Source organism: Erpetoichthys calabaricus, chromosome 11 (assembly GCF_900747795.2).
Source record: "Erpetoichthys calabaricus chromosome 11, fErpCal1.3, whole genome shotgun sequence".
Lineage (NCBI taxonomy): Eukaryota > Metazoa > Chordata > Cladistia > Polypteriformes > Polypteridae > Erpetoichthys > Erpetoichthys calabaricus.
Window position 1 is genome coordinate 37,470,879 of NC_041404.2, and position 15,011 is coordinate 37,485,889.

The 15,011-nt window shown below is 42.4% G+C and overlaps 1 protein-coding gene across 2 annotated transcripts in view; it reads left to right on the top strand.

The window, feature by feature from the left end:
• The window catches only part of si:ch211-195b11.3 (uncharacterized protein LOC100334344 homolog), a 56,038-nt gene that overhangs the window by 23,995 nt on the left and 17,032 nt on the right, over window positions 1-15,011 (top strand). For both annotated transcript variants that reach the window (XM_051934008.1, XM_051934007.1), the window contains exon 2: window positions 10,707-10,747. In XM_051934008.1, coding sequence (XP_051789968.1) covers window positions 10,707-10,747 — 41 coding nt within the window. The remainder of the gene's footprint in view (window positions 1-10,706; window positions 10,748-15,011) is intronic.

Here is a 15,011-nt window from a genome sequence, read left to right on the forward strand (position 1 = left end):
CTCTCTCTAAGGGAAAGTCCAGCCACCCTACGGAGAAATCTCATTTCGGCCACTTGTATCCATGAGCTTGCTCTTTCAGTCACTACCCAAAGCTCGTGGCCATAGGTGAGGGTAGGAACGTAGATCGACTGGTAAATCGACTGCTCAGCTCTCTTTTCACCATGACAGATCATTGCAGAGTCCGCATTACTGCGGATGCCGCACAATATCTACATACTTCTGTCATATCACCTACAGTATGTCCATATATTCAATCTCTTTTCGCTGTTCTGTTATTTCACCGAGTAATAATTTCCATTTGTTTGTACTAATGTGATCTTTACTATCATTTTTTTGAGACTTTAGAATTTTCGTACGTCCATTATCTCGAACCTGCTCTGCATGTGTATCGCGCCAACGTTTTTGAATTCTGTACGACATTCTACTTTGTCATCTACTCTTTGTCTTTTATTTCTGGTCCCGGCCGTGGTTAAATCTCTTTGCACAAAGTCTCGTCTCGCGGGACGTGAAAGTGTCTCTCTGAGAAAGTCATGTCTCGTCTCTCTTCCCAAGATTTTCTTATTATAATAGAGAGATATCACAAATAGATTTGTGGGATAATGAAATAAGTTTTGTGAAGTGACACAGTCAGATTTTCAAAATAATGCTTTACTTTTGGAGACAATTTTGTTATATAATGTGATCATTTGGAAAATAGTTCTGGTAACAGTAATAAGCATCTACAAATGATGATAGCCCATACCAATAAAAATAATATTTCACTTTCCCACAAATGACAAATATGGCAGCCTCAAAAGATTTGTATAACTGAAAGGTGCCCCAGTATGACTGTGTGTGTGGCACTCTGCCCAGTATGACCTGCCATCCTGTCCAGGTTTTGTTCTTGTCTTGAACCAGCTGCTCCAGGTTCCCATGATCCTGCAATGGACAACAAAAGGTACAGAAAATAAAACAGAAGGACGTGTAAATGATGAATATAAGAATATGCATATGTAATAAAATGGAGATGCGGTGCCCTCCATAATGTTTGGGATAAAGACACAGTTTTCCTTGACTTCTGCTCCACAGTTTAAAGCTACAAACGATTCAGACGTGACTAAAGTGCATATTGCAAACTTTCATTTAAGGACATCTGCATACCTTTTGGTCACACGATGTAGAAATGACAACACTTTATCTACAAGGTCCCTCCATTTCAGGGCACCATGATGTCTGAACACAGCAATGGCAGGTCTATTAACGCTGTTATCATATTTAGTGATTTGTCGTAGATCCCTCACATGCAATGACTACTTGAAGTATGCAATTCATAGACGTCAGCAGACACTGAGAATCTGCTCTGGTGATGCTCTGCCAAGCCTCTAATGCAGCCATCTTCAGCTCCTGCTTGTTTAGGGGCTCATCAGCATATGGAAGGCCTGCTCGGTTGGATTTAAATCGGGTGACTGGCTTGGCCTTTCAAGAATTTTCCATTTCTTAGCTTTAATAAACTTGTGTGTTCCCTCAGCAGTATGTTTGGCTCATTATCTTGTTATAAGATGAAGCGCCGCTCAATGAGTTTGGAGGCATTTACTGGACCTTGAGCAGATCAGATGTTTGTTTACATCTCAGTGCTCACTGCACCACTGCCATCAGCATCATGAAGAGAAGTGTGCCAGGACCTGTGGCAGCCATACGTGCCCAAGACATAACAGATGAGGTGGTCTGCTTTGGATTTTGGGCAGTCCCTTTTCGGTCTTTGGCTCTTTGAAGTCATTTTCTCACAAACTGTAATCTGGCCATCCTGTTTTTGTGGCTAAACAGTGGTTGACATCTTGTGGTGTGGTCTCTGTGTTTCTGTTCATAAAGTTTTCTGCTGATAGTCATCTCTGACACACACACGTGCCTCCTGCAGACTGTCTCTGATCTGCCGCACAGGCATTGGGGGTTTTTTCTTTACCAAAGTGAGGATTCTTCTCTCATCAGCAGTGGAGGTCTTCCTTGGCCTACCAGTCCCTTTGTGATTACTGAGCTCACCAGTGCGTTCTTTCTTTTTAATGATACTCAACACAGTTGATTTCGGTCATCCTAAGGTTTTTCTGATGTCTCCAATGATTTAATTTTTGTTTTTCAAACTCATGATGGCTTTTTTGACTCTCACTGGCACAGCTCAGCTCTTGTCATATTGAACAACAGCAACTCCAGACTTGAAAGGGCAGAAGCAAGCTGAGGTATCTTATGAAGCAATGAAACCCACCTTAGGAATCACAAACACTTCTACAGCCAAATGTCCCAAACATTATCGTGCCTTAAAGTGGGGGAACTCTACAGAAAAAGTGTTGTCATTTCTACATGGTGTGACTGAAATGTGTGCAAATCCCTTTAAATGAAAGTCTGCCGTGTGCACTTTAACCTCTTCTGAATTGTATGATTAATGATTTTAAACAGTGCAATAAGAAAAATAGATAGATAGATAGATAGATAGATAGATAGATAGATAGATAGATAGATAGATAGATAGATAGATAGATAGATAGATAGATAGATAGATAGACATTAAAGGCACTATATAATAGATAGATAGATAGATAGATAGATAGATAGATAGATAGATAGATAGATAGATAGATAGATAGATAGATAGATAGATAGATAGATAGATATTAAAGGCACTATATAATAGATAGATAGATAGATAGATAGATAGATAGATAGATAGATAGATAGATAGATAGATAGATAGATAGATAGATAGATAGATAGATAGATAGATAGATAGATAGATAGATAGATAGATACTTTATTGATCCTGAAGGAAATTTAAGTAAATAATTTATTACCTCCATGACACTTCCAGGTGAGATGGAACTTTTCAAGAGCAGAGGAGTCCCCCCACTCCCCCAGCAGTACCCTCTCATGGCACCCTAGAAACCCAGCAGGACTGCCCCTCGGAGTTGGGGCTCCCACATAGTTCTGCTGGTGTTCAGATGGGAGCTCCATGAGGGGGATGCTGCCACCCAGTGTACTGGGAGAACACATGAAGCCATCTCCTGCTCTCCATTTGTTATGATGGCCCCCTGCCTGGGTAAGGCAACATTATTCATCCCGAGCAGATTGCCGGCCTGACTTTATCTTCTATGTGTGGAAGATCAGCCTCGACACAGACAGACAGTATGGCACTCAAGTCCAGAACACACACATTTATGTTCTTTTTCTTCTGCACCCATCACCACAGTAAACTCAGTCCTTTACTTTACTTTAACTTTTCTTTCTCCACTCCTCTCCCACAAGCTCTGTCTTCTACCTCCCGACTCTGGCTCCTTGAATGGAGTGAGGTGGCCCCTTTTATAGTTCACTCTGATGTGCTCCAGGTGCTCCCTGATGACCTTCCTGGTGTGGCAGAAGTGCTGCAGTCCATGGCTCCATAACCATCTGGGCGCCCCCTGGTGGCTTCTAAGCTCCGTTTCCGTGACCCCAATGCAAACCAGGATGGCTGCCCTCTCATGTCCCAGGGAAGGTATTGTCCTTCTCCCAGTTCTTCCAGGCGTCCCAGTTTGGCAGGAGCCCCAGCCGTCCGCCACATATGACAATATACAAGGGGGTACCCAAAAAATCCCAGAATCAGACAATGGCACAGGAGGAGGGTGTACAGTGTGTATAATGATCGTGGCGCTGTGCATATTTCGCATTTGATCTACAATCGTGCACGTGACTTGAGCCATTTTTGCTTTGCTCCAAGCCACCATTCCAGATTTTCAAGAGACAGTGATCTTTGCATATTTTGACATGGGCAGACACGTTCATTCATAAAGAGTTCGCTACCCATGAACAGACTGATAATCAGTGACATTACACGGAAGTGCTGAGACGTTAAATGGAAAAGCGTCAGGAAAAATAAGACCCCTCCGAGCAGTGGCTCACCCACGACGGTGCACCCGCACGCACCACGTTGTCAGCCAAAGAGTTTTTGATCCAAAACAATGTGGTTGTTGTGTTGAAGCTCTTGCATTCATCAGATCTCACTCCAGAAATTCAAAATTGACACTGAAGGGAAGGAGATTTCGTACCATGAAAGAAATCTAGGAGAAAACGCAGGAGACTCCAGACACAGCGACAAAAGACGAGTACAGGAAATGTTAACAGGAGTGAGAGGACAGCGGGGATCACAACTCAAGGAGAGTACATGAAGGGGGCTTCAAGGGACTCTCCAGTAGGGGAGTTTTTTTGGGGTCCACCCTCATATATAAAATTATCTTCAATGTAATTTCCTTCACAATTGCTATCAGAGAACTGTATCTGGTGATTGTTAGGTTAACAAAGAAAAAAAGGAAAGACGGAATTTTTACAGGAAAAAGTCAAACAATGACACTGAAATGCAGAAAATCCCACTAAACAACCAACAACAACAGTAATATCGGTTTATTTTGATTTTCATACACAAAGTGTAGCCCAAAGTTAATTATGAGAAGTTGAAGACTTACAATTATAAAGAAAAAAAGTAGAAATTAGCAAATAAATGTTCATTTTCTAATCCGCTTTGTCCTGAGCAGGTTCATGGAGGTGCTTGAGCCCATCCCAGCCAGCACAGGGTGCAAGGCAGGAAGAAACCCTGGATGGGGTGCCAGTCCATCACAGAGCGAACACAAACACCCCCACCCCAAACACACACTGGGGCCAGTTTAGTGTTGCTAATCCACCTAACCTGCAAGTCTTTGGACTGTGAGAGGAAACCCACACAGACACGAGGAGAACATGCAGACTCCACACAGGGAGGACCAGGGACACAAGCGTTGGCATCCTTACTGCAAGGCAGCAGTGCCACCACTAGCAAACAAATCAAAAGATAAAATTAAAACAGAATATAAAGCGTAACCTACAGTACTATTACCTAGACATATTTTTTTAAGTCTCTGCAACTTGCAATGGTAAAAGTCAGAGCTTGAGGCTATGGTCAGATGGCCAGGAAGGGGAGGAAATCAAAAACTGCAGCTAGAAGGATGCTGAAGAGAATAAAGCTAAGGCCAAAAGACCACCTGGACCCCTTAGGAATTCTGCAATATATAAACTGGATTAAATTATTGCACTGTTGAAGGAGATCTGATCAGCAGAGCTCTCCAAAGGTTTCACGCATCCACCTCCTTCCCAAAAACAGCGAGTTAAACAGATTTTGAAAATTGTGTATGAGTTCAGATATCACATACTTCACAAAAGGCAGTGGAGAAGGAATCAGTCTGCTACCTCATACATTTAAAAGTCTGGGCTCAGTTCACAGGCAGGGCACAATCTGTGTGTGCTGTCATGTGGGGGTCCAAGCACTACGTAGTCCCAAACACTTCCAATAATGGCCACTAGAGGGGGATATCCTGTAATGAGAAGGCAAGCCAAGGTGAACAAAATCCCAATAGAGTTTCCAGCTGTGTCCCTGTGTTCCTGATAAACTCATTTTAAAGTCATAGTCTCAATCCACTGGACTAATTCCCTTCATAATTTTAAACACTTCAGTCATGTCACCTCTTAATCTTCTTTTGCTTAAACTGTAAAGGCTCAGTTCTTTCAATCTTTCCTCATAACTCATCCCCTGTAGCCCTGGAATCAGCCTAGTCGCTCTTCTCTGGACCTTTTCTAGTTCTGCTATGTCCTTTTTGTAGCCTGGAGACCAAAACTGCACACAGAACTCCAGATGAGGCCTCACCAGTGAGTTATAAAGCTTGAGCAGAACATCCTTGGACTTGGACTCCACACAGCAGGGCGCTATATAACCTGACATTCTGTTAGTCTTCTTAATGGCTTCTTTTGATAGTGATGAGTCCACTATGGCTCCTAAATCCTTCTCATAAGGTGTACTCTCGATTTCCAGACTTCCCATTGTGTATTCAAACCTAACATTTTTACTTCCTATGTGTAATACTTTACATTTACTGACAATAAATTTCATCTGCTACAAATCCGACCAAGCCTGTATACTGTCCAAGTCCTTCTGTAATGATATAACTGATTCCAAATTATCTACTAATCCACCTATTTTGGTATCATCTGCAAACTTAACCAGCTTGTTACTTATATTCCTATGTAAATCATTTATATATATATTAAAAATAGCAGTGGCCCTAGCACTGACCCCTGTGGAGCACCACTCTTAACATCACCCAGTTCTGATGAAGTTCTTCAAACCATCACCCTCTGCTTCCTGTGTCTGAGCCAATTCTGCACCCATCTAAAACATCACCCTGAACTCCCACTTCTTTTAATTTGATGCCCAACCTCTCATGTGGCACCTTATCAAATGCTTTCTGAAAGTCCAGATAAATAATATCATGTGCTCCACTTTGATCGTATCCTTTTGTTGCCTCCTCATAGAATTCCAACATGTGAGTCAAACACGACCTCCCTATTGTGAGCCCATGCTGACTGTTCAGAATAACTCCTGTTCTTGCCAGGTGTTGCTCAATCTTATCCTTTATAATTGTATATAATTTACATAACTTTAATTTATATAACTTACTTATGTGTAGTGCATCATTTGTCGCAAGCCATAGCAGAACGTACCCGTTGAAGAAACAGAACTGCAGAGACAAAAGTAGCATAATATGCAGCCTGAAGTGACACAAATCTAGCAAATTGGGGGTGCGCCCTGGACAAATGTCAAAACTGCACACACGACAGCACAGCAAGCAGACAAGCGGAAGGAAATGTATCGTTACCTCAAAGAAAGAGTACCAAGAATCTGTGATAAAATGTATTACTTCTGCCTCCATGTCCGGTCTCTATTCATGGAGTGAATATAGTGGTGGTCTACTCCTACAAGTACTTGGTGGTCTACATTAATGACAGGTTGGACTGGTCTCAGAATCCAGAGGAACTTTATAAGAAAGGGCAAAGCAGACTCTTCTTCTTTGGGAGACTTCATTCCTTTAATGTGGGAAGTGACATCCTTCACATCTTCTCTAACTATGTGATGGCCAGCGGGATTTTCTACACTGTGGACTTCTGGGCTGGTAACATCACTTCAGGAGAGGCCCACCGAATCAACAAGTTAATAAAAATGGCAGGCTCAGTTATAGGACACACTCTGGACCCCAAGAAAGTTGTAGTCAGGTCAGATCAGGTCAGCTTGGGGAGCATTCACTGGTACAGCACATTGCCGCATCCACCACACGAGGAAACATCCTGATTGGCAACCCCCCAGGCAGACACACAGTCCAGTCCCACCTTCCGGAAATAACCATCTATCTGCCACAGCCAGGTGTTACGTGAGTGTCCCCTCGGCCTGGTCCAGCCACTCGAGTCATCAACAATAAGGATCACACTTGGGAAATCGTGCCACATGGCCGTAGTGCCATAACTGACGCTTCCTCACAATGCAGGTCATGTGCCTCATTTGGGACTCCATGAACAACACAAAGTCAAACCAGAGGTACCCAAGGATTCTCCAAACAGGCACAGTGCCAAAGGAGTCCAGTGTTCGTCTCAGGTCACTGGATAGCATCCGTGTCTCACAACCATATACCAAGACAGGGAGCCCCAGGAAGTGGTGACAAACAAGAAAATTAAAACAAAACAGAGTGCCATTCTGAACAATGCTGCACGTCTCCTCTCTGGCACACCAGCACTGAGGACTTTCGTTTTTTTCTTACTTTTGCTCTCATAAGAATGCCCCAGAAATGGAGAAGGCGCATTTACTTCAACGGAAACCTTTGCTGCTTCAAAGTGGAAATATTTGGTGAGTTTTAAGGCTTTGGTTTTCCCGTTGGAACCCCTGCCACATGACTTTTATTTTAACATTTATAAAATACTGTTTCCCTTTAGAACAGAATTTTATCTGGCAAATTAGAAAATGCCATGAATATGAAGAAGTAAACTGTGACTTATCTGAAAAGGTAATCAAACTTATCTTTTATAAAATAAAACACTGAATTCGTCCTCAGAATTCCCTGCTCCTGCTCTTGGAGCTCATGGACGCCTGATAGGAGGGTCTGACATGTCAAGGTCTTCACTGTGGACAAAGGGGCTGTGTTTCTAGAGGGTTCCTGTTGCGCGCTGCCTTGGCACACTTTTTGACAGGTCACATCACACTCTGTCGCATGCTTTTTCATTTATCAATTGTGCACGCCTCCATTTTGAAAGGCACTTTTAAACTGGAGTGAGTGAGGGTGTGTGTCCCATCCTGCTCCCAATGCCACCAGACCGTGGGATGCACAGCAAACATTTACTTTTATAATACTAGGGGGCTTTGCACCCTGCTCGCTTCGCTCGCCAACCCCTATCCCCCTCTGCCAGCGGCCGCCTCTCTGAAACTTAAATGGTGATACATTGGGAAACAAGTAACAGGTGTTTTTTTCACCTCCTGTTTGCTCGAGAAGCTGTTGGCTTGCTGCTGCTGCTGCCGTGCGGCATGATCTGCATTTGGTGTGGAGCTTCAAACATTTAAAAGCCTGTACAGCACCTGAATATTCAACCTCTTTTTGCTGTTCTGTTATTTCCCCGAGTAATATTTTCAGATTGTTTACGCTAATGCGATCTTTACTCTCATTTTTTGAGACTTTTGAATTTTCCTACTTCCATTATCTCTAACCTGCTCTGCATGTGTATCACGGGACTTGTGTCTGAAAGTTGTAAGTATGACATGACTTGTCTGTCTCGCGGGAAGTGAAAGTGTCTCCGTCTCCCTGTCTCTCTTCAAAAGATCACGTCTTGTCCCCGGGAAAAAGTCTCGTCTCGTCACAAGTTTTTTTTTTTTTTATATAATAGAGAGATGTGAAATAAAGACAGATAAAGATTCAGGATTGCCACTGTGAAAACCCTATATACTTGACAATGGTTGGGAAAAAAAAGGTTTTGTCTCTACAGAGAAGTACTAGAGTGTTGTACCATGTTAGCCATTATGGATGTAGTAAGAAGTCAAGCAAAATGACACCTTTTATTGGCAAAGTAAAAAGATTACAATATGCAAGCTTTAGACGCAACTCAGGCCCCTTCTTCAGGCAAGATGTTAATACAGAGACTGGAGTTCTCTGTGTCTCGCCTAAAGGTTTTCCAATGTTGTTATTTGTCCTGGTGTGCATATAAACACAGGGAACTCCAGTCTCTGTATTAACATCTTGCCTGAAGAAGGGGCCTGAGTTGTGTCTAAAGCTTGCATATTGTAATCTTTCTAGTTAGCTAATAAAAGGTGCGATTTTCCTTAACTTCTCACTACAGAGAGGAGTTCAGAACAGAACAAAGTACAAGTGACAAGATGGTAGTTTATATCATAGACATAGAATTACTAGACGCCGCATGACCAGCAGCATCGTACATCAATATCGCCGCCATATTGCGAGTGGCACTGCTGTGGAGTGAAGTAATGGATAAAGATGCCTCACGCATGTGCTGCTTGGGATTGTACAAACCGCTGTACGCTCCAAACCAGATCACAGGGATTACATTTCATAGGTAAAGCTGAACAATTGTTTTGGTTATATTTGGCCATTAGAAAATCCCGTTTTATAATCTTAGCACTCAAGGTCACCTTACAATAAAATTAAACAACATTAGTAAAATTAAAACAAGAGAATGATAAACATCAATAATTAGCAAACAAACAAAGATGACTGGCAGTAACAGTACAAAATTCACAATTGGTATGCCAGTTTGAAAAGATAAGTTTTGAGGGCAGTTTTAAAATGTGTTACTGAATCGAGCTGACGTATATGAGAGGGAAGAGAATTCCAGAGTTGAGGAGCACAATGAGAGACTCTCGAGCTCCCATAGAACTGAGTTTGATGTGCGGTACAGAAAGTCGAGCTGCAGATGAGGATCTGAGTGAGTGAGAGGAGTGCAAGTCTGTAGGAGATCAGTGAGGCTGTGGAGAGCTTTAAATGTTAAGAGCGGTATTTAATATTGTATTCTGTAGTTAACAGGGAGCCAGTGACGTTGAGAAAGAATAGGTGTAATATGTTCAGTGGATTTAGAACAGCAGGTTATTATCCTGGCAGCAGAATTTTGAAGAAGTTGTAAGCGATGGATAAGTTTTTGTGGGATGCCAGATAGAATAGTATTACAGCAATACGTGAGGTGACTCGGGCATTAACCAATACTTCAGTGCTGTGTTGCGTAAGAACAGGACGTCTAGAAATGTTTCGGAGAGGAAAGAAGGCAGTCCGAGAAATGTTACTTATATGGGAGGAATTATTTAATAATATTATTATTTAATAATTGTCATTATTAGTGTATAAATGGATATGAATAATTGCATGTAAACGATTCGCCAAAATCTGTTGTATGTAAACGATACTGTTTTAAACGTTATTGTTTTTTCATCAGAAAACCCGGTTTCCACATCTACCTGTATTAGTTTAAATGGCACTTTTACCACTCGCAATAGGGTGGACGCGCTGACGTATCGTGTCGACTGGGCAACACAGTGAATGCGGTGTCTGCCTATATATGTCTATGGTTTATATGGTTGGTAGACAGGAAGGGGCGGGTCCAGAGGCACAGGAACCAGAAGTGACATCAGAGGTATGGAGTTCACTCTGCTGGTCTGTAGAGGTAGAAAGAAAGAAAGTATCAGTGGACAGCACACACCCCTGGCTTAACGGGTAATTACAATTATTTGAGTCCTTAAGCAGTGTCCCATGCAGACGTGTGTGACAAATATTATCTTGCATTGTGTGCTGTAATAAAAGAGTGGCGCAGCTAATCACATCTTTCTATTTACATTTTTCTCTTTACTTTTCTTTTTGTAGGAATTGTTTCAGAAGATACACCTGCTGGCATAGGCAAAGAGGTTATCTTACTTTTACTTCATTTATATTTTAGAAGTAATTACCCTAATGTACTCATAGAAATTTGCCTGGTATTTGGATTATTTTTTGTACTGTATAATGGAAGGAATGGGGCAAAATGGCGACAGGGGAAGCCATTTAAAAAGAATACTAATGGGAAAGTCTATCTCAAAAAAGTATGGGCAGGCAGGAGACAGCAGTGGGCAGTAACCCCCTCTAGCTGGACAGGATGCCCTAATCCTCCAAGGGTGCCATTTTGAAAACTGTGTCATTGAGGCCCGTAATCAGATGAGCTCTCATGCAGCAGATGGCACCAAGAACCTCCAGTTGGCAAACAACACAACAGTGGATTCAGAACGTACTTGGATCCTTCACGGTCTGCACTCTTTATTGTGTTGTAGATTTCATTTAAAATGTATACATTTGCTATTTGTGCCCATCGAACTACACTCAATAACCAACAATGACAACATGGAAACGTGCTTTCAGAAAGGTTTGCACATTTATTAAAAACTAGCTCTCCCCTGCAGGTCCCCTCATGTAGTAGTGAAACAGGACAAACTTTAAAAATCAATAAAAAAATGTAAAAAATGTAATTCTAGCACTGTATCTGATCGTGTTCAGCTCTGACAGCACAGCATCCCCCGCGTGGGGAGAAGGAACGTGGCTGTGATATCTCTACTGATGAGCAACTACCTTCTAAAACACACGTAGCTCTGATCTCTCTCTCAAAAATGTCAAATGTTACTCCTTAACAATCTGTAGATGATAATGTCTGTTGAACAAACAGGTATCACTAGCTAAGTGGAGGAAAGTTACGCTCCAATACGTGGTGAGAGATAGACCGACTCAAACAGAGGCTGGCATGTGAGTGAGGAGGGCCCACTTGGCTCCCGCCTCCCCCTCCCCCTCCCCTCGGCCCACAGCCTGACTTTTGGATTCACACAAATAAATCGGTACTGCAAGCAAACTATGATACATGCATGATGAGAAAAGTCGCAAAATCAACTGGATAGTTCAAGGAAATTGTAGAAAAAAACCCAATCTAAATCTGTTAAGTAGTTCGTGAAAAGCGGACAGACAGACAAATGTTGGATTTTATATATATATATATATATATATATATATATATATATATATATATATATATATGACCAACCACAAGCGTTACCTGGTAGGTAACCACCCATACAATCAGATTGTGATTTAGACTACGAATGCCATGAATGTAATTACCCCGATCTACATGCTATCAAATGAACGAACCACACGCCATGGCGCAACGTTAGGGGCTTCGCCTCTGGTGCTGACGTCCGAGGTTTGATTCCCAAGAGGGGATGCAGTGAGTGTGTACGCCTGATGAGCCCAGAATTAGGGCGTAACACGTGTCGCGTACTCTTTGCATTATTTGACAGTAAAACTATTTTCAAATATATATATTACATATATATATATATTATATATATATATATTCATTGCATTCATAGTCTGAGTCCCGACCTGATTGTATGGGTGGTTACCTACCAGGTAATGCATGTGGTTGGTCTGCCGTTCGGCAAACATCCGCCACGGGGCCCCCTTCAGTTGCGAGAAGCAGATCATGGAATATTGCATAGTTTACTGTCAAATAATGCAAAGAGTATGCGACATGTTTTTCGCCCTTATTTGGGCTCATCAGGCTTACACACTCTACTGCTCCCTTTGCGGGGATTGAACCTCGGACATCAGTGTCAGAGACAAAGACGAAGGTAACCACCCATACAATCAGGTCGGGATTTATGCAATGAATGTAAATACTCCGATCCACAGGCTGTCAAATAAACGAACTACACGCCATGGCGCAGTGTAAAGGGACTTCCATTCTGATGCTGACGTCTGAGGATTGATCGCTGCAAGGGGAGCAGTAGAGTGTGTACGCCTGATGAGCCCAAATAAGGGCAAAACACGTGTCGCATACTCTTTGCATTATTTGACAGTAAACTATGCAATATATATATCTACTAGAGGGCTTCGCCCCCTGCTAGCTTCGCTCACCAACCCCTTTCCCCTACACACCGTTGTGAAAAGGGGGGCTGAACGCACCCCAAGGAGATGCGGCCGCTCCTCCAAAACCTCTCTTAACCGGTGATACAATGTGAACCAAATTACAGTTGTTTTTTTACCTCCTCTTTGCTCAGTCAGCTGCTGGCTTGCTGCTGCTGCTGTGCCGCATGATCTGCATTTTGTGCGGTGCTTCAAACATTTAAAAGCCTGTACAGCAGCTGTCCTTTTGTCTTACTGCCTTGTCTCTCTTGTCCCCCAGACATCCTCAAACACTATGCGATCTCTTTTCACTGTTCCATTATTTCACCGAGTAATATTTTCCGTTTCTTTGCACTAATGCGATCTTTACTCTCATTTTTTTGAGACTTTTGAATTTTCCTACTTCCATTATCTCTAACCTGCTCTGCATGTGTATCACAGGACTTGCTTCCAAAGGTTGTAAGTATGATGCGACTTGCCTGTCTCGAGGGACATGAAAGTGTCTCTCTGTCTCTTCCAAAGATCATTACTCATTGCAAGATTTTTTTTTATAATTGATATATATAGATAGATAGATTAAAAAACTAAAATCTCCTCCATATAAGTACTGAGACCCTCAATTCAAAACTTTGTAGAAGCCCCTTTGGCAGCAATTCCAGCTTTGAGCCTTCTTAGGTAAGTCTTTACAAGCTTTGCCCACCTGGTTTCAGGCATTTGATCCCATTCTTTCAGAAAGATCCTGTCAAGCTCTGCGAGACTGGATGGGAAATGTCCATAAAGGCCAATTTCAGGTCTCCCCCCACCCCCCCCCCCCAGATGTTCTATGGCAACTCTTTTCATCCTTTTTGACTTGTGAACCAGCTGAAGTATGAGAAGTTCATCGCCGACTGTGTGGGTGTGGGAATTGGAGATAGTCAACCTTCTGAGAGTTTCACCCGTGTCAGCAGAGGACATCTGAAGCTCTGTTAGAGTGACCATTGGGTTGTTGGTCTCCTCCTTGACCAAGGTTCACCAACTATGGAAAAACCTAGTATGTCACATCTTTCAGGCTTTCAGCAAATTGGGAAAATGGTGTCGCCCCCATAATTAACAATCTGTAGATTTCATTTTTCCTGAGCTTCACGTACACAATATTATTTTTTCCACAAATCAACAACACCTGCCATTTAAATCACGCAGTACCATATGATCGTAATCCGACGTTTTCATTGGTAGGCGGTCTTTCCTCATTGGTCAGTGGAGTTGCTAGATTTTTGTCTTGCAGTATGTAAAATACTGTGTACATACTAGCTTTTTTCATTGTGCTATGACCAAAGTGAAGACATATTTGGTCATCACCACTACCTTATACCATAAGGAAAGACTTAGTAGTTCCAAAAACTAAAAAAAAACGCAGTTTTGAAAAAAGTGGCAGTTACTAGTTTTTTCCATTGCATGTCCAGTTACCCAGTTTGACTGGATCGCCAGCTCTAGGAAGAGTCCTGGTGATTCCACATGTCTTGCATTTCTCAATTATTGAAGCCACTGCGCTTCTGAGAACACTCAAAGCTTTAGAAATGGTTTTATCCCTTTGGCCTGCTCTGTGCCTCACCACAATTTGATCATGAAGGTCTACAGAAAGGTCCGTTGGACTTCATGGTCTTTGGTTTTTCTCCCGACATTTAGTGTGAATTGTGGGACCTCACAATGGGTGGGTGTTTCTAAATGACGTCCAATCAATGCAGTTTGCTACTGGTGGACTCCAATCAAGTTCTTGACACATCCATCCATCCATCCATCCATTTTCCAACCTGCTGAATCCGAACACAGGGTCACGGGGGTCTGCTGGAGCCAATCCTAACCAACACAGGGCACAAGGCAGGAACCAATCCCGGGCAGGGTGCCAACCCACTGCAGAGTTCTTGACACATCTCAAGGACAATTACAGCAAACTGGGGGCACCTGAGCACAACCAGGAGTGCCACAGCAAAGGGTCTGAAAGCTTATATGAAAGAGATGTTTCCATTTTTGGCTTTTTGTTAAATTTGCAAACCTTTCTGAAAACATAATTTAGTTTTGTCATTGTGGGTTATTGAATGTATCCGTTTAAAATGACATCTATGGCACAGAAAGTGAAGGGGTCGGAATACTTTCTGAATCCACTGCAGTCCCCAAATATGGTGCCTTGACCCCATCAAACCCTACCTCCTTATCTACAATGTTCTCTCCTTGCCTGTTTTCTCATTGTTATGTCTTCTTTGGATT